The sequence below is a fragment of the Coptis chinensis genome, chromosome 9 (genome assembly GCF_015680905.1).
Source record: "Coptis chinensis isolate HL-2020 chromosome 9, ASM1568090v1, whole genome shotgun sequence".
NCBI lineage: Eukaryota > Viridiplantae > Streptophyta > Magnoliopsida > Ranunculales > Ranunculaceae > Coptis > Coptis chinensis.
The window spans coordinates 65,035,835-65,054,699 of record NC_141464.1 but is presented as its reverse complement, the minus strand read 5'-3'; the positions used below and the strand labels follow the sequence as shown (position 1 = coordinate 65,054,699).

Here is an 18,865-nt window from a genome sequence, read left to right as displayed (position 1 = left end):
CACTCAATATCTGATGGCTAAACATGGGATGCCAAAGGAGAGTGGTAATTCTACTCCATTGTAAAGTATGTACAATGAATCTTCAATTCTTGAAAGAATAGAAGCTAAACAGTATTTCCTTTTTTTGTTAAGCATTCAGTTATAAAGATTCCAAGAAGTGGTGATCAGTTTCAGAATTGTACTATGACCTAACAAACTTTCTCTCTCATACCATAACAAATAACTTTCAGTTGGTTACAAGAACTACCACTCTTCCAAATTGTTGTGTACAATGAACACTATAAAAATAATGTAATTCCAAGCTCTTCATGGTGAGCTGTGGTGATCAAGGCAAAAAAAACAATGGAGAGAAACCATGGCACTAGAGGGAGAAGAAATGATAAAGACACGGAGTTCAAGTCCAAAAACCTTTTTGTTGAGAGGAAAAGGAGGCAAAAAAACCATGATATGCTTGTTACTCTCCGTGCATTAGTCCCAAATATAACAAACGTAATTACCCTGGTTAACTCCATATAGTTCTCTAATTCTAACATATTGCTTAGTTTATTTGATATGATGTATTTCCTTTCCAACTACTATAACATATATACGTCTATTTATTGACTTTTAGTTGAAGAAGGCAACGATCATAGATGATGCCATGACATACATTACAGGGCTAAAGAACCGTGTGAAAGATCTCACTGACCAGCTTGCTGAGATAGAAGCAACATTTGAGAAGGATGAAGAGCACGAGATCAAGGATGATATCACACATGAAATAGAGAAATGCAATATAGAGGTAAAGCTTTTTATCAATGTATCTGAAATTATTATTGGAGTTCAATTATCTAAAAGATAATGATTTTGTGTCTGGCAATGTGGATAACAGAATGAAGTTAAGGTGACTCAAATCGATAAGAGTGATCTATGTGTGAAGATAATATGTCAAAGCAAGACAGGGATATTCAGAAAATTGATGGAAACTATCAGAGATCAGGGCCTTGAAGTTACAGACATGAACTTTACCAACTCCAAAGGTGTAAATCTAGTCGTATTTTCTGTTGAGGTAAGATTTTGAACAATGTTAATTTCAGACCAGCATTCATGCTAGATTCCAGAAATCATTATGTATTTTATATGTTTAAGCCAAGTAACAGAGAACTTGGCTAAAGCTATGGATTGAGAGGCAAAGCTTTATAAATTCAGCAATGCCAAAATTTAGTATGCATTATGGTATATGACGACTAGCAAGAACAGTATGCATAAATTCCATCATAATTGCCCTAGGTGAATGAAGAGATCTCTACAACATTATTGTAGTTGTTACTATTTTCACTGTTATTTGGTTATGTGGTTTTTCAGGTGACTCAAGCTAAAATGGTTGCATCCAAGCAAGTGAAGCGATACTTGCAAGAGCTAATCAGAAGCTATCTCGACACTAACTGATTCATTTTTTTCTTAGTGGCATTAAAATTTGTTTGAAGTTTATGCCTTAATTAATACATGGTGGTATGCCTCAATAAAGCGATGACTTCAACTCTTCAAGTAAATGAATTGCTGTCAGCCTCAAATGATCACTTACATGTCTGATAGAAAAGAAATGACTGGAAATGTAGATTAAATTCAATTCAGGGATCAATTTTTACTTTCTACACGCTTAAGTGCTATTCGGTATTGCTTAAAAAGTAGTAAGAAAAACTTGTATCAAGATGAATTTACTAGTATTTTAGCATAGCAGATTAATTAGCAGACAGCAGAAGCGTTACAAAATACTATTGGGCCGGACTTGTAGTTGAGCTTGTACTATCAAACAACATGGGGGAACTCTATTTGAATCCTGTACAAAATGTAATGACACAAACCTGTTACATGATCGGATGATCCTAACCTCAGTTCTGAAAATCGGCTGTCTCTAGGCGCTAGGCGATGCCCAACCGACTCGTCTAGACTCCAAGTCATTTAAAAAATCGTTGGACCGATTAGGCGGGTCTAGGTAGACTGATTAGGCAGGCCAGGCGGACTAAGCGGCCTCTAGGTGATCCAATCAAGTTTTTTTTTTTTTTTTTTTGAATAATTAAATATCGAAAATTAAATACCCGTGTAGGTTTAAGATTTGAATGAGTTTGAAAGACTAAAGTCTAATATAAATTATATGCTACTATAAAAAAAAAAATGGTATGTTTTTATATGAAGTAAATATTCTTCAACTAATACGCATTTTTGTAATAAGTATCTTTATTTGTGTTTATTTTTTGAGTTATGGTAAATGATTTTCTTCAATTCTTGTAATATAGGTGTGCATTAATATATATATTAGGGAAAAAAACGCCTAGTGCCTGCCTAGAAAGCCTAGGCGCTAGGCACTCTCACATCGTCCGCCTAGCGCCTAGCGTTTTTTAGAATATTGATCCTAACAATGATAAAGCAAAATAACTTCAAACCAAACACATTATCGGAAAAATAAAAATACTTCAAATCAAACACATGAAAGCATAGACACGAGAGATTACATGGTTTGGCGTGCTGTCGACTTCCACGACTAGTTCACGAAATTGCAGAGTTTCAACACACCGTTGAGAATAAGTTTAATCATTTTCATCCATCCTTTTTCAATTCTCAATCTCTACAAGATATGATAGCCGGGTCTTTAGGAGGCACACTTCTCAACCGAACAATGTATTTCTAATCTCTCTATTTTAAGATTTTAGAACCACCTCCCTTAATTATTCTAATCAGCTCCCTCTTTTTTAAACAAGTTACAAAAAGCTCATTCACTTTACTAAAATTAGAATTAGCTTCATATTATTTAAAATAATTTAGAAAACCTCTTTTACGACACTGAAATTATATTCAACCCCTCCTAATATTTTTATATTGCTTTTTAGATTAGAACTAGAATTCATAAAATCATACTACCTGAGAGAAGTTAAAGCGAGCGACAAGTTTAAAGACTTAAAGCAACACCGATGCGTAGCACGGTTCGCATACTTGTTTTCTAATTAAAAGTGAACTTAACTACGGGCTGTATAATAAACTTTTGGGCCCTCATGGATCTACCGTTGGGCTTGGACCAGACGAACACCAGTCACAGGTGCTAATTAAGTTCTAAGAGATCACGATGAACTATGAAATTCACTGCGTGGAATTTGGACCAGCTTTAGATGTAACTCAAGCAGCTCTTAGAGCATTCCCAATGCTGCAAGTCAGTGTTTTTCACCTCTACGTAGGCTCAATTTCCCTTCTTTGCTACCGTTTTGGTGAAAAACAAGGTGAGGGTGCCCAATGCAGAGGTGACTTTGAATCTCGGACGGGATGCTTGATTCCGTCTGAATGTAAAAATGAAAAAAAATGCGCCGGACGGAATGAAACATCCCGTTTGAAGTTTTTTTAAAAAACTGAAAAAAAAAAGACATAATGAAACATTCCGTCTGGAAAAAAAATCGAAAAAATTAAAAAAAAAACACACACACGAGACGAAATAAAACATTCCGTCCAAAGCTCACAACTAAGTGAAAATCTTGTTAGAAAAATGGATTTGCACAAATCCATTGAGATATGAATGAGTAATTTGTCTCCCAAGTTACCCCACTTGAGATGAAATGGGTTTATCTTGAAACAGTACGTAAAGTGAGAAAAACCTTTTCGAAAGGGTGCACTGGTTCGAAACAGTGCATTATGCCGAAAATGTGCGATCTTTCGAAATGTGCACTGGTTCAAAACAGTGCATCATGTCGAAAAGGTGTGACCTTTCGAAATAGGCACTAGTTCGAAATAGTATTTTATGCCTAAATGGTATGTCTTTTTGAAACATATGACTTTTCAAAGAGTTGTTTACTTTTTTCCAAGAGTCACTGTGTTGTTTCGAAGAGGCACCACTCAGTCACTCACCTATAAATAGTAGATGAATTTGGAGAGAAAAACACACCAGATCACACAGAGTTCTGATCTAACTGAGTCACAAATATAATTTAGTTGGCTTACAAAAGGTTTAACAAGAGAGCAAGTGAAAAGATTATCAAGGGGAATGGGCTTAAAGCCTTTGAGATAATCAACCAAGAGTCCTCATAATGGAAAAACCAACCTAGTTGACTAGAGATCCCAAGATCTAGATTCAATGGGCCAACTGAATTATGTTTGTGACTCAGTTAGCACTGGAGAGTAATATTATACTCTAACCCATTCCTATATAAGACAGTGCATATCTGCCGCGAGAACTAGGATAAGTCAAGCTTTTAATGATTTAATGTATCTTGGAAAGTTATGTTATCCAAGTGGAGTATTGCAGGATACTTTTTATAGAAATCACCTATATTAGTGCGAAGTGGGGTCGCTTCTATGAGAATTTTAAAGGCAAATGTCTTAAAAGCATTATCTGAAACCAAGAAGTATTTAAGGCCAAAATGAACACAAACGTGAGAACCAACAGTATTTGAGAAGGTACTGCGTGAAGATGATTGTCTAGGTTTATACAAATGGCTGACAGTTCAAGAACATTAATTGAAGTCTACTGATCGTCCAATTAAATCCGATCGTCTTTCACTAAGGCAAGTTCAAGGCCTCCCATGCCACTTGACCTGATGCGGTATCTTTTCATTTGTAAAAGAACAGAAATCAGATGTTTATGATAGAAGAAACCAAATTTTCATTCATGTGGGGGATTGTTAGAAAAATGGATTTGCACAAATCCATTGAGATATGAATGAGTAATTTGTCTCCCAAGTTATCCCACATTGAGATGAAATGGGTTTCTCTTGAAACAGTACGTAAAGTGAGAAAAACTTTTTCGAAAGGGTGCACTCACTAGTTCGAAATAGTGCATTATGGAAAACACCACATTTGATGTCTTTTGAGTAATGCTTCAACAAATTTCCAATTTTGAATTGATTAATTCAAGAAGATACATAATCCCTCACATTTTTTAATTTCTCATGACAAAGTCAATAAATTGGAAAACCATTTAGATATATGTTTTTCAAGTGAGGCGTCTTGTTAAAGAATGTCACATATCATTCATATATTGTTGAAAACACTTCTAATACCTCAATTTTGCTTACAAGTATGCTTACAAAACAATACTTTAAGCAATCTTTTTTATTGGCACTCTTTGGCGCAATAGTAAAACACATACATCTTACAAATAATAAAATACTCTTAGAACCCTTTTAGCACCCGCCATTCCTAACATCCGGAATGAAGCAAGGATTCTCGGAATCTTGGATCATAATCCCCCCCAAGTGTGGCATTACCACCACCTTGTTTGCTTTCAAGAAGTCCATTCTAATAATGACTTGAAAATGGTCTAAGCGAGCTACCATCAGGTCCACCTTTCCTCGCCAGTTGTTAATCTTAATGTCAACTTCCAAAGCGAGTCCTTTCAATTCACCGGTTCGGCTTCTTGGTTCAAGCCTCACATAGAGCCTTTACATTAAGTGAGTTTCAATCCAATAACCTCGGATATATACTCAGAAATTAACGTATGAGTTGAACCAGTATCCACCATTGCTAGTAGACACCCATAGTTGTTAAGTTCCACCTCTACGAACATAAGGTCGTCATCGGGGACCAAAATGTTTATATCATTCAACGGACTAGTAGGTCTAGCAAATGCAATAAGCCGGAACAACATGAATAGGAGAACCTGGTGGTGTTGTCATTTCTATTCTGAAATAGAAATACACTTTGTTATTATTTAAAACCCAACACGAAAAACATATTACGCTTTAGTAAAAAGATACACTCACAAACTAATATGTGAACTTGCTTCTGTTTGAGAAAGAAAGAATGGGCGTCGAAAGTACCTTTTCAGTAATAGACCAATAGTGCATGAGATGTTCTTTTCAGAAGGTTCAAAATTGGAAGTTGTGAAAAGTACCTTGTTGTTTATGATTTCTTTTACTGGTTATCAAACCATGAAATAGAACCAATTTTCTGTTCTTAGTAATAGACAAATACCATGCTTTTAACCGTCTGGCGCTAACCGTTGCCGCTTATTTAGTTTTGTCCTTTCAAACTTACTTTTCGAACATGTGTCCTTTCGAACATGCGTCATTTCGAACATGCGCACCTTTTACCTTTTACTAACTAGAAGGCCCAAACCATAATTAAAAAACTGAAAAGCTATTATATTAGGCTTAGGCGTTGCTTACTTTAAGCGTCCCCACATATTTCCAAAAAAAAATGTGCGACTTCAGTGACCACCCACTAGTTGCACATCTCAAAACCAATGCACATTTCGAATCAGCGAACACAACATAGTATTTGACAAAGAACAGAGGGAGAAGAGAAATATCGGATTTAATCATTGGTAAATTAAGTTCAGTAGTTGAACTAAAAGATTTGTTTGTTTGTTGAACTAAAAGTTTGTTCATGATATATTTGTTATATCAATTTGATTTTCTTGTTTACTTAACAATAAGTATATATTTTTGGAATAAGTTTCCTACAAATCTCAGTAGCAAGTGCTACTCTCGTTGTGACTTAGTTACAAGTCACCAACTTTGTCATGCACCTTTGCATTGGGCGTTTTTTGGTATTCAAAGGTGAAAACTTTCAATTTTCCCTCATAGTGACTTGCATTGGAAATCCAATGCTCTTAGGGGAATTTTATCCGATTTGCGAAATTTGACTAAAGGATTTAGCGATATATGTGTTTTTGAAATATTGTCATTTGTGGCCATATTATGCGTTAATATGTACTATGGGCCTATGCCATAGCTAGTAAATTAAATGGACTGCAAAAAATTGGGTATGGAATTATTAAATCAAAATCCAAAATTTGGATTCTAATAAACATATATTTCGTGTTTTATACGGGTATTATATGAAAAAATTCGGTCATATTTTGTTGCATTATAAGTTTAGAAGGTAATATTTTGTGTTTTTTTCATTTAAAAAAAACATACTTTATTATTCTGTAATTATAAGCATGGATCATAGAATTCGAGTATTAATCCTTAGGTTTGAAACATTCCCCTTATTATTTGTATTATACGGAAAAACATACCGAACGGAGTATTACTAGCTATGCCTATGGCATATGCTAAGTTACACTGTTTAAATTTTATTTATTCTTTTCAGTATTCAGTTAGAATGTTGAAGAACTGGTGATCCTTTTGATTTTGAAAGAAATGTACGAGCTAACAAACTCTCTCTCTCTCTCATATCCTAACAAACCTGTTCTACTTGCTGGACCGATCTCTCTTTCGGTTCATCATTTACAACAAACATTATAAATTTTGTAAGAGTTCCTAGGATCTTTGTGGACGCTAGTTATTGTGGCCAGAGAACGACATGATGAAAAGAGACCAAGAGATAGTATTGGCTAAAAAGACAACTAAAGAAACAGATTTCAGGTCCAGGAACCTTATTGCTGAGAGGAATAGAAGGGCAAAACTCAAGGAGAGGCTAATGGCACTTCGTTCAGTAGTACCAACCATAACAAATGTGATCATCACTATAACTTCATATTTCTTTAGTTTCATTGCTCAATTTATTTAAGTGAGTAGGATTCTGTTCCTTCCATGTTCCAATAATTATATGCATGATTATGTTAATATATTTTTTAACATATAATTTTAGATGAAGAAGGAGACAATCATAGACGACGCAGTGAATTACGTTATAGAGCTAAAGAAGTTTGTTAAAGATCTCAGGGACCAGCTTTCTGGGGCGGAAGCAGCACTTGAGGAGGAAGAAAAACAAGAGCATAAGAATGGTATCACACTTGAAATGGAGAAATTGAATGTAGAGGTAAAATATGTACAATTGTTTTCTTCGTTCTTTCAATTAATTCTTCCATTGGCAAAAGAGATTTTGATATTTAATTGATTGTTAATGTGGATTACAGGGTGAAGTTAAGGTGACTCAAATCAACGAGAAAAAAATAATGGTAAATGTTATATGTGAAAGCAAGAGAAGGGGATTCACAAAATTGATTGAAACTATTAGTGGTCAGGGCTTTGAGCTCACTGACATGAACTTTACTAACTTCAAAGGTGTAACTCAATTCATTTTCTGCGTGGAGGTATAAGTATGAGCAAAACTATAGATTTGTGATCACGAATTCTGACTGTTCTGTGAGCAAAACTATAGATTTCTGATCACGAATTCAACTAACAACTGTTCAACTAGCCTATCGTAATTAGGGGTGACTTCGGATCGTATCGGATTAAGCTCCTTAGAAAAAATTTCCTAATTTTTTCGCAACCTAATATGCTAGCCAAATCCGATCCAATTTTTGTTTTGATTCAAAATATATTTTCAATTTCAGAAATTCAGAATAATTCGGAAATTTCATAATACCTAGTTAATTTTCAGTTTTTTTAGATCTCTTTACTTTCAATTATTTTTGGAAAAGAAAATTTGACATCACTAAATTTCAAAATATACAATAGCAGTAAAACACTTTGGAACTTAAAAAAAACAAGACTTTACATGTAAGGAACTAACAAAAGCCTAATACATGTCAAAGAGGGAGTCAAGTAGCGGCTAGGATATGTTATTTGTTTTGTTTTTGGAAGTACAAAAACTAGAAAATGAATGAACAGTCGAGATCTAATCAAGTGGATAGTAGAGATTTATTAGTCTATAAAAGCATCTCTAGGTGGTGGTGGTATTTCCTTCAAATTTGAAAGCGAAATTTGGAGAAATTGGACTCAAATTTTGACCAACTCTAAGTGGTCACAAATATCATTCGCAAATTTGGAATAGGGGTACTGTGTGTGCATATTTTAGCAAATAGATATGTAATACGTGGCAACATCTTCTTAAAGTTCGGATATGATCTTGGTGTGGGTAGAAAGTACCATAACACACTTCAAGTTCAAATCCTCTCACTTCCTAGGTCCGGAAGTAAAACAAGAAAAGGAGGTTCGTAGGCTTTGGAACTAGTTGGAGTAGTAGGTTCGTATAACTAACTCCTAACTATGAACTCCAAATCCGAAACTCAACTACCAAGTTCGGAGTAGATTTGTAAGCTTTGGAACTAGTTAGAGTAGTAGCTTCGTATAACCAACTCCTAACTATGAACTCCAAATTCGGAGCTCAACTACCAGGCTGGGAGCTCTAACTACTACTCCGAACCTAAACATGTTTTTCTGTTGTTTAAGTCAATAAGGGAGACCTATTTGATTTGGGAAACATGGGGCTTTTAGAAGAGTTAGGATGAGACTTAACAAGAGACGGTCTCCTAGTTAAATACTAATTGGGAAACCTCATCTATTCTTATTAATAGAATAGTTGAACTACGCTTTGAGTTGGGATTCCTCTTCACATGATACGTAGGCAGCCATTAAAAAACGTGGTTCAACTCATCATCTTCTAGATCTCTTCTTCTTCTTGATACAATATTTCTCATTGTTTTTGATCATCAATAAAATATTTGTATTTCTAGATTTTGAAAAATCATCACCGCGTACATTCGCGTGACATTGATATTGTCGCTACGACATTACTACCGCCCCAAGTTGACAAAAAAAAAATCACGTGACATTCCCACTATCGCACCAAATTGAAAAAGTAAAAAAAAAAAACTTCATACGACAATAGCAATGGCATGACAATACCAACGGTGGTCTTTGGTCAAAGTAAAAAAAAAAAATTGTAGCAACATTTGCAATGGCGCTACATTACCTTTGTCAAGCTCGCATCCGCATCTGAAATGCCAAATTTGTGAACAAGAATCTTGGTTTGAACCGGGGATGCAACCAATTTGCTTCCACCTATAGTTGGAATTCTGGAAAATTCCGAGTTTTGGAAGCAAATTTAAAGAATTTTAGAGGTGATACTACCACCTAGAGATGCTCTAAGTACATATTTTCGGAATAAATTGGCAATAATATCATAAATTTTGGATCTATTATATATCGAAACTTTCGGATCGGTTTTTAGAGTTATATCCGAATCCGATCTAATTTTTTTTTCGGAATTTTCAGAAATCGAAAAATTGGATATTGGACCATGAAAACTACCCCTAGAGCTGGACCAATTTTTGGTCAGATTTTGGCAAAATCAGAAATTCAGCAAAAAGAGACACCCCTAATCGTCATGTATGAAACTCCTTCATTCCAGCCATTGAATTATCAAAATGGCGCATAGCCAAATTTTTTTTATGGCAGTGCAATTTTTACACATTTATATGGAGTAATTGAGAACTTGAAAGGACGAAATGTTTTAGAAAGAAAAATGTATGCAATCCTTTGTACAAAATATCGCTATAAATATCAAAATTTCAGCAAAGGATACATAAATATTGTGATATGTTTAGAGATATATAAGACTGCAAATATCAACTATATTTCAACAATATTGGCGATATTTAGAGATATATGTCGATATTTTGTATAGATAACAATTTTATTTAATATTTACCATTATATTTCAAATAAATATAACAAGAAATAAGCCAAAAGGCCCAATTTCCAATTTTAATCATAGTCTAGGATAGCTGGGTTTTGAAACTATTGATAAGGACATTTTTTAGCTTATAACTACGAGAAAAACCAAATTTCACGTTTTAATTATTAATAAGATAAGACTGCAAATATCGACTATATTTCGATGATATTTACAATATTTGGAGATATATGGCGATATTTTGTATAGGTAACAATTTTATTTAATATTTACCATTATATTTCAAATAAATATAACAATAAATAAGCCAAAAGACCCAATTTCCAATTTTAATCATAGTTTAGGATAGCTGGGTTTTGAAACTATTGATAAGGACAAACTTGACTTTTTTATTTTTTTATTTTTTCCAATTTTACCCTTCTATGTTTGGTATGCACTGATGTCTGTGCATACTTCGCATACCAAGAGGTGGTATGTACTGACAGTTGTGTATACCATTTTCTTTGTGATGCTTGGTATGCACTGATATTTGTGCATACCTCGCATACCAAAAGGTGGTATGCACTAACACTTGTGCATACTATTTTCCTTGTGATATTTTGTATGCACTGACCCGTTTATGCATACCTCACATACCAAGATGTGGTATGTACTGACACTTGTGTATACTATTTTCTTTGTGATGCTTGGTATATATGTACTGATGTCCGTGCATACCTAAGGTGGCATACTAAGGTAGTATGCACCGACACCTGTGCATATCAGGATACTATTATCTTTTTTGGACAAAAATCAACTATTGTCATTCAGAGTGTTTTTGAAATGAGGGTGGGTTTTTTGGTTCGTTATTTCAGAATTTTGTCCTTTTCAGTTTTGTCTCATAAATTTATAAAATAAATGATATATCATAAATTTATAAAATAAATGATATATCAAGAAATAAAACCCATATCCCTATATTTTATCATGATATTTTAAATATATCCTCAATCAAATGTTTGGGCTAATATTAACCAATGGGTTTAAAAATATTGGGCTTGAATATCATGGATATATCCACGTTTTACACCTCTCAAGAAATTGATTGCGATAAAACCCATATCCCTATATTTTATACTAAATATAAAATCTCCACGAGAAAATGGCTTTGGTCTCTGCTTACCTCAATCAAAAAGTCAGCTCATTGGCTAACTCAAAACTTAACCAATGGGTTTAACTAAATGCGTTGGGCCAGACTTCTCTTTTGGGCCAATATCATGTTTAGCAAAATCCACGTTTTTACACCTCTAGTTGCACTAGATTGCTAGGTCAATAATATCACGCCCCGCGTGATACCAATTTTGAAATTGATGAACACGAGCAAATGAAGCTAATGCATACTTGTGAAAGTTGATCCGAATCTGTACCAATTGTGCATGTCGAATGCTTAATGATATGAATATACACACAAGTCCGTCATTTGAAAGTTTTTGATAGAATAGTGAAGATTGAATCAGGGATCAATTCATGTTTCCCGTGTCAAATCTTCAAACAGAGAGGCCATTCTTCACTCTTGACTTCTTGAGATAGGCACAGTACAACCTGCCTCGAGATTTTGTGAATTCACGATATCCATGCCAATTGAGAGATCCACATAGAAGATATCGGGGGTGGCCACTTAATTTGTTTGAAGTTTCCTCAGCGTCAACCCTTTGACCCTTTCCCCTGTGGACTTCGGAATATATCCACCACAGCCTCATATAGCCAATAAACCGCTGTGATTTTAAGGTTTGCCATTTTGGGTGCTTACTTTACACAACACGTTTGGGTCCTTACCTTACACAACATGAAGACACACTTGCTTCTAGGCACTATTGCATTATTGCAGCAACAAACTATTTTGGGCCTTGATGGCACCTGAATTATTTTGTTCTGTGGCTAAACATACAGATCGGTCTAAATATTTCTGCATTTGAGGACACTAAACCCGTGATTCGATTCAAAGCATATGGACCTTATTAAATTGCTAGATCCGATATCGATGAATCGCACCAACTTTTGCAAAATTTTAGTTTCTGTCGTGAGTTCCATATAGAAAGTACAAATTTTGCAACAATGTACACAAATGGTCCACTGACTCAAAACAGTGTAGTTCATGTTTCATTCTTGATCAAGTTCATGAGCTTCAATGGATAGAAAGAAGAATGACAACATCACACTCTTACCCACACTTGTCTATATACCGTGCAAACGCGGAAAACATGCAATCAAACAAAGACAAGAGGTAAAAGAATGAATAAAACTGAGTGAAAAAGACGTCATTAGTTTTAGGGATCTCGTGAAGAAATGGCAAAAGAAGTGAGCGAGACATTGAGTTTCTATCTTTTTTTTTTCGATGCAAAGACATTGAGTTTCTATCCATGATCTATACTGCCGTCATTTTTGGCCATTAAATTACGAAATTCTAAGTTTCTTTCACGTGCGTCATTCTGATGTTTACTATATTTTCTGTCAAAATCTCGTGAAAGTGGACCACAATTCACAAGAAGAGCTTATCACTTTTATCGGTAGTTCATTTCCAACAGAGGCTTTATTGATTTACGTTCTCATTGAAAACAAAAAAAAACATTATGTTGTAAGTTGTAACTTCGTAAGATTATATGGCGAAAAAAAAAAACAAAAAACTTCGTAAGATAATATTGTTTGTGGCTTAAAGCCGTTAAAGGCATTACAAATGTTGATTAGAAAATAATGAAACATAACTTGTAACAGGAGCCAAGTATACTTGTATCTAAAAGGGGTACGATCAAATTTGTAATCTGACAAAATTAACTGATCATAATTTCAGACTACAGAGGCTCTTATCCCTGGAAGTTGAGGCTCTTTCCCTCTTTGTTGATTCCTTTGCACCTCCACCAATCCACCGTACATGTTCAAATTTTCAAATTGGTTGAAACAAAAGAAGGCCAGGAAACATCACCATCGCATGTACTAATTCCAGTTGGCAAAACACAAATTACAATAAATCTTGAACCAAAGTTTGGGAAAAAGGAAAGATGTCATATGTGAGCAACTGAGCAATGTGATTGTGCAACTCAACATCTCAATTATCAATTATCCAAAACACAGTACGTACTTGTTAATTGTTAGGCGAAATTTGACTCCTTATTACTAGTCTCAGACTCTCAGTACCATCAGTTAAAAATTTTAAATGGTGCAATGCATGTAGTCAAAGACTCAAAGGTCCCAATTTCATCGATATATAACAGTATAACCCCTTTACTGAAAAGAGAAACTCAACTTGTCAGGACTCAGGACACCCCTAAAAGCTTAAAAAAAAAGATGTAAATGGACCTAAACAAATCAACGTGGCGGAAGACACCTCATAGAGAATATCCGTGCACCCATGAAATAATGGTGTCCTATCACATGACCCTACAGAGTTGAGTCACACACTTGCCACGTTTCTTATCTTCTGCAGCAAACAAAACGCCTTGCATTCATGAGAATCATGAGAAGCATACAATTGCTTCCACGCCTTGCCCGTACTGTCACCCGCAATGAACTTACCCCAGACTTCTCTGTAGCACAGACTCTGTACCATTGTCTGTTGCACGCAATACTTTCTTTCCTTTGCCACATGCCCCCAATTACCTAACTACCCCAATAATAATACTGTAAATTGGCCTAACATGCAATTAAGATGAACTCACGGCATATGTTTTTTTGTTTTTTGGGTTTGTCAGGAATACCCCGCTACTTACTATTTGCAATTAGAAATACCTCCTATTTTCAAATGTGTTAGAAAGGAGTGGATCCATCAGCTATGAGATGATTTTTTATTTATTTTCTCACATAAAAAATCGTTACCCATGTAAATAAAAAAAGTAGTTCTACTCATAATTTTCTAGATTTATTTATTTCCACAAACGTTTTTTTAGGGTGTTGGGTTTTATTTTTTTTTTATATATATATATATATATATATATATATACAAGATAAGATGTTTGTTATTTATATGTTACTATTTCAAGTGTTAGTTATTTAATTGAGTAAATTATTATTATTTTTTTATTTTTTTATTATTAGAAATAGAAATATAATTTGGATGCCATGCTGATATAGAGTTATTAAAGGAGTCTAAATAGATTTTTTGAAATAAAAATAAGACTTATTGCTACTTATTGCGCTAATCAAAAGAACCTAGTACTTCATCCGATCAGTTCATCCATCTACATAGACAATATTTTCCTAATAATGGAATCTAATATTGACTAATGGATTTCAAACTTTTGAAACCTTTGTAGTCAATATTATCACTTCCTTGTGATATTGTAAGTGATAATAATACGTTGTAGTCAATAGAAACTATTTTGCATCAATGCATAAAAACCAAATTCACAAAAGACCCATTTAGTATCAAACTACCAATGCATGTAAACACCATAAATTGCATCAGTACCATTTTTAATTTAGGATTCAATGATGGGTCCATCTCTATCCAATTTTCGGGACAAATCCAAATTAATTTACTTCAAATGTACAAAACTTCACAACGATGGTTTCGTAATGCAAAAAATTGGTAGCATCTTAATAGAATGCAAAGAAGAATCATCGAGAATTGTACCAAAGATCTCGACCAAACGAAAATAGAGAAAGGAAAAAAACGTGAAATGTGGACCAGATGGCATTAATTCACATAAAGGGCATGCTGATTATACAGCTGGTACGTGGCGTCAGCAAAGTAAAAGCAAACAAAACCACTTTTAAACTTCTACAGGCAATTGCCAACAAGGAAGTAATAAGAAACAGCTGTGATGCTCCACGTGTCAAATGCTCAATGGCCAGTACCCTGACACAAGACTTTAAACTAGAGACAAGTTGTACAGTGGTACCCCCACACTAGTACAGAAAACAGCAATGACCAGCTAAGGAAAGAAATGAGGCAACGGCTAGTTTAAATTATATCTTTCCATCATCGAGCTTAGCAATATCCTACATGGCATCTGATATGGAACCATAAAGTGATGACGTGGAGTAGTGGGGCTTGTCTTATAAGCCAGTGAGAAATGGCTATAAAAGCACATTTGTCTGTACAAAGAGTGTATCCTAGTTAACTGAGTTGAGTGAGCATTGAGAAGTGAAAAAATGGCAATTTCTTGCAAGATAATGTTGTTGGGGTTCTGCGTTTTTGGTTTGGTGAGTTTAGTGAGCTCAGCTAACTTTAGTGAGTTGTTTGAACCAAGTTGGGCACTTGATCATGTTGCTTATGATGGAGAACAGCTTAAACTTAAACTTGACAACTATTCTGGTAAAAAACATAGCTTACTTGTCTCGTAGTATAGTTGTTATGGAGTTGTGATTAACGGCTGTTTAATGTTGTTATAGGTGCTGGGTTTGGATCAAAAAGCAAATATATGTTTGGGAAAACAACAGTTCAAATCAAGCTTGTTGAAGGTGATTCAGCTGGAACTGTTACTGCATTCTATGTAAGTTGCTTTCAGTTATAAAAATTTAGGTTCTGTTCTAGCTGTTTTCTGTGCTTTATTTCATGCAAATTTAATTGATGAGGTTCGTTGTTGTATTGGTGTGAATGTGTGTTCACAGATGTCATCAGATGGACCAAATCACAATGAGTTTGATTTTGAGTTTCTTGGGAACACAACTGGTGAACCATACTTGGTGCAGACTAATATTTACATCAATGGAGTTGGAAACAGAGAGCAAAGATTGAGTCTTTGGTTTGATCCATCTAAAGATTTCCATGCTTACTCTATTCTTTGGAATCAACACCAAGTAGTGTAAGTAATTAAGTCAACATTAATTTTCTTGCATTTAATTAAAGTAACTCAATTATTCTAATTATGACCTTGTTCTTTATGGTTATAGGTTTTTGGTTGATGAGACACCAATAAGAGTGTACACAAACAAAGAAAAGAAAGGAGTGCCATTTCCTAAAGATCAAGCAATGGGCATATACAGTTCAATATGGAATGCTGATGACTGGGCAACACAAGGTGGGCGTGTTAAAACAGATTGGTCACATGCACCATTTGTTGCATCATATAAGGGATTTGATATCAATGGCTGTGAATGCCCCGTTTCTACTAATGTTGTTGATAATGCAAAAAAATGTAGTTCTACTCAAGGGAAGTATTGGTGGGATCAACCAGTAATGGCTGAGTTGAATTTGCATCAGAGTCATCAACTAATGTGGGTCCAAGCTAAACATATGATTTATGATTATTGTACTGATACGTCTAGGTTCCCTGTTACTCCTGCTGAGTGTGAGCATAGGCGTTGGTAGAACTTAGAAGTGTAAATTTTGGTGGGGCAGAAGTTGGTGGGGGAGTTTGGAAGTATGGGGGTTAGTAACACCGTGTAAAAATGATAAACATGAGCTCCATGTTCGTTTATTTGTTTTTAGTTTGAATCATGTAGAAAGTTTAAATTAATATAGTTTTGTTACTTCAGAATCTTTGTCAATTCTATTTTAGATTTGAGATTATCTAGAACTGAGATTTGTTTATTTTTGGCAAGATGTTAACTTGAGAGTGCAAGTGGTCCAAGAACTCATATAAAGTCATGATGAAGAAGTACATTGCAACTGGCAAAGTTAATAAATTAAATAATTTCAGTGCTGTCAAATATCAATGATCATTTGGCATTTTGATAAGGCATCACTTGTAACCTATGATAACTAAAGCTTCAGCAATTATTCAGTTTCATTGAGCACTATGTCTCATTTTTCTGGTCCGTTGAGAGCTATATATACTGCTAAACGTCTTATACTCTCTCATCTGCCAAGCAAGTTTTAGCAGTCATTTTATTAGTCACTGTCCTGATTCTTAATGCCTCGTAATGATGCACCCACCAAAGAATTTGGTCTCAGTATGGAACAAGTGAACAACTTTCTTGTTGAGGCACTCCTTCTCTCCCCTACGGACAATTAGATAACTTACTTGATAGTGTGGATGGTATCTTTGGGACATTACTTCTGTGAAAACTGCTGGTGGATGATCAGGCTGCTTGCTCAACTGTACTTGATCATCTGGTTGCTGAACTTTCTGTTCCGCAGGTAAACTCCCAACTGAGCAATCAATATTTGGATTAGAATGAAAACAAAGCTAAGGAGTAAATTTACACATACGGAGTGGCCTTGTGGCTTCGGTCTTCCCCAGTGTGAAGTATGAAATCCACAATGAGGAACAATTTTCGTTGGTGCAACAGAACTTTGCTCTTGTGTTGCCTGTTGCCACCCAATTTGAACGTTGTATGTTGTATACTTGCATCACACATTCATATTATAAAATCTCTTAAAATGGTAAAACTACAAATTAAATCATAATCTGAAATTCCAGACTATTGCAGCTAACTTATTTCCGACACGGACACACAATAACAAAGTAGTATACACTGCAGATAGTTTCAAATCCCCAAGGGAAGTGTTTTATCAAATTCTCAATCACTTGAATGGATTCCAGTTTTTCTTTTTCATTTTTTTCGCTGAACACCCTAAATCTTTCCATTGAATATGAATAGAAACCAAATTCAACATGGACGGATGCAAGTTGGTGTTTGCTCTAAATTTTTTGTGGAATCTCTTTCTTTTTGTTATAGTAAAGACTTGGTCTTTCTCCATTGCCAAATCGTTCTTTTTCTGTAGTCTGATTCTCCTTTTTTTTATAAAGGACTCTATGAGTGTATGGTACATACGAACCCAAAGCTGGTGTTCAATACTCTTCATGAACATGTGTCCGGAAACTCATGACATTTTGTCATTTTCATTATCAAACAAGTTAACATAATCCCTCTGCCTGCAGCACTAAGTAGTGTGTTCCCCGTCATGCAAATCAAAAGCAGGCCCCTAAATAAGACAGGTAATCTTGCGATCCAAGCAATGCTATAAAAGCAACCACGTCAGTCGGTTTACAGCCCAAGAACCCGATTTGATATCTAAGAAAAAGTCAATCGAAATCAGGATCAGCCTAAAGGATATGATCGATCAGATATACAGATATACGTAACTATTCTGGAATCAGGAGTACAAATTGCGAGGTACACCAAACGAATCACATTTTTAATGTAATTTCTGGAACAAGTGAAGTCTTTACCCGAAGAAAATATTATGATTTCGATCTGCACGGTACTGACTGGGACAATTGAAGTAAACAACCAAAAAGAAATGTCCCGAGTGCAGGATCCAAATGGGACTGAGTGTTGTTGATACTACATTTTTAGGATGGTGTAAGTTTGTAAAGCATGTGAAATAAAGAAAGAAGAGCAGAAGCGACAAGAGGTCCGACTAGCTAAAGAAATGTTGAGTGATACGAGTTTACAGAATTCACGACAATGTCGGGCTGATTCACAAGTAGAACTGAATTCCAGACTCGCCGCACTTCAGCGCAACGATAAACGCTAGCACTCCCAGGACCTTGACGACTCCTATGGTAATTCCTAACAATATACTTGGGATACAACCTACAAAGCAGGAAAACATTACCCAGAGAAAGTTAGATTTATTACATCAAATCAGCAGAAATAGAACGAT

At 35.0% G+C, this 18,865-nt stretch overlaps 3 protein-coding genes across 3 annotated transcripts; all 3 read left to right on the top strand.

The window, feature by feature from the left end:
* The first annotated feature begins 342 nt into the window (after positions 1-342).
* Positions 343-1,428, top strand: LOC147477363 (transcription factor DYT1-like). Its single transcript, XM_086585994.1, has 4 exons — positions 343-489; positions 611-781; positions 872-1,048; positions 1,345-1,428. The coding sequence occupies exons 1-4, from the start codon at positions 343-345 to the stop codon at positions 1,426-1,428; spliced, it is 579 nt and encodes a 192-aa protein (XP_086442120.1).
* Positions 1,429-7,272: 5,844 nt separating this feature from the next.
* LOC147477362 (transcription factor DYT1-like) lies at positions 7,273-8,011 on the top strand. The gene is made up of 3 exons (XM_086585993.1): positions 7,273-7,425; positions 7,561-7,731; positions 7,829-8,011. The coding sequence occupies exons 1-3, from the start codon at positions 7,273-7,275 to the stop codon at positions 8,009-8,011; spliced, it is 507 nt and encodes a 168-aa protein (XP_086442119.1).
* A 7,207-nt stretch (positions 8,012-15,218) lies between these two features.
* Positions 15,219-16,787, top strand: LOC147477361 (xyloglucan endotransglucosylase protein 6-like). Its single transcript, XM_086582331.1, has 4 exons — positions 15,219-15,625; positions 15,703-15,803; positions 15,922-16,115; positions 16,204-16,787. The coding sequence occupies exons 1-4, from the start codon at positions 15,463-15,465 to the stop codon at positions 16,619-16,621; spliced, it is 876 nt and encodes a 291-aa protein (XP_086438457.1). The 5' UTR covers positions 15,219-15,462; the 3' UTR covers positions 16,622-16,787.
* Positions 16,788-18,865: the final 2,078 nt, after the last annotated feature.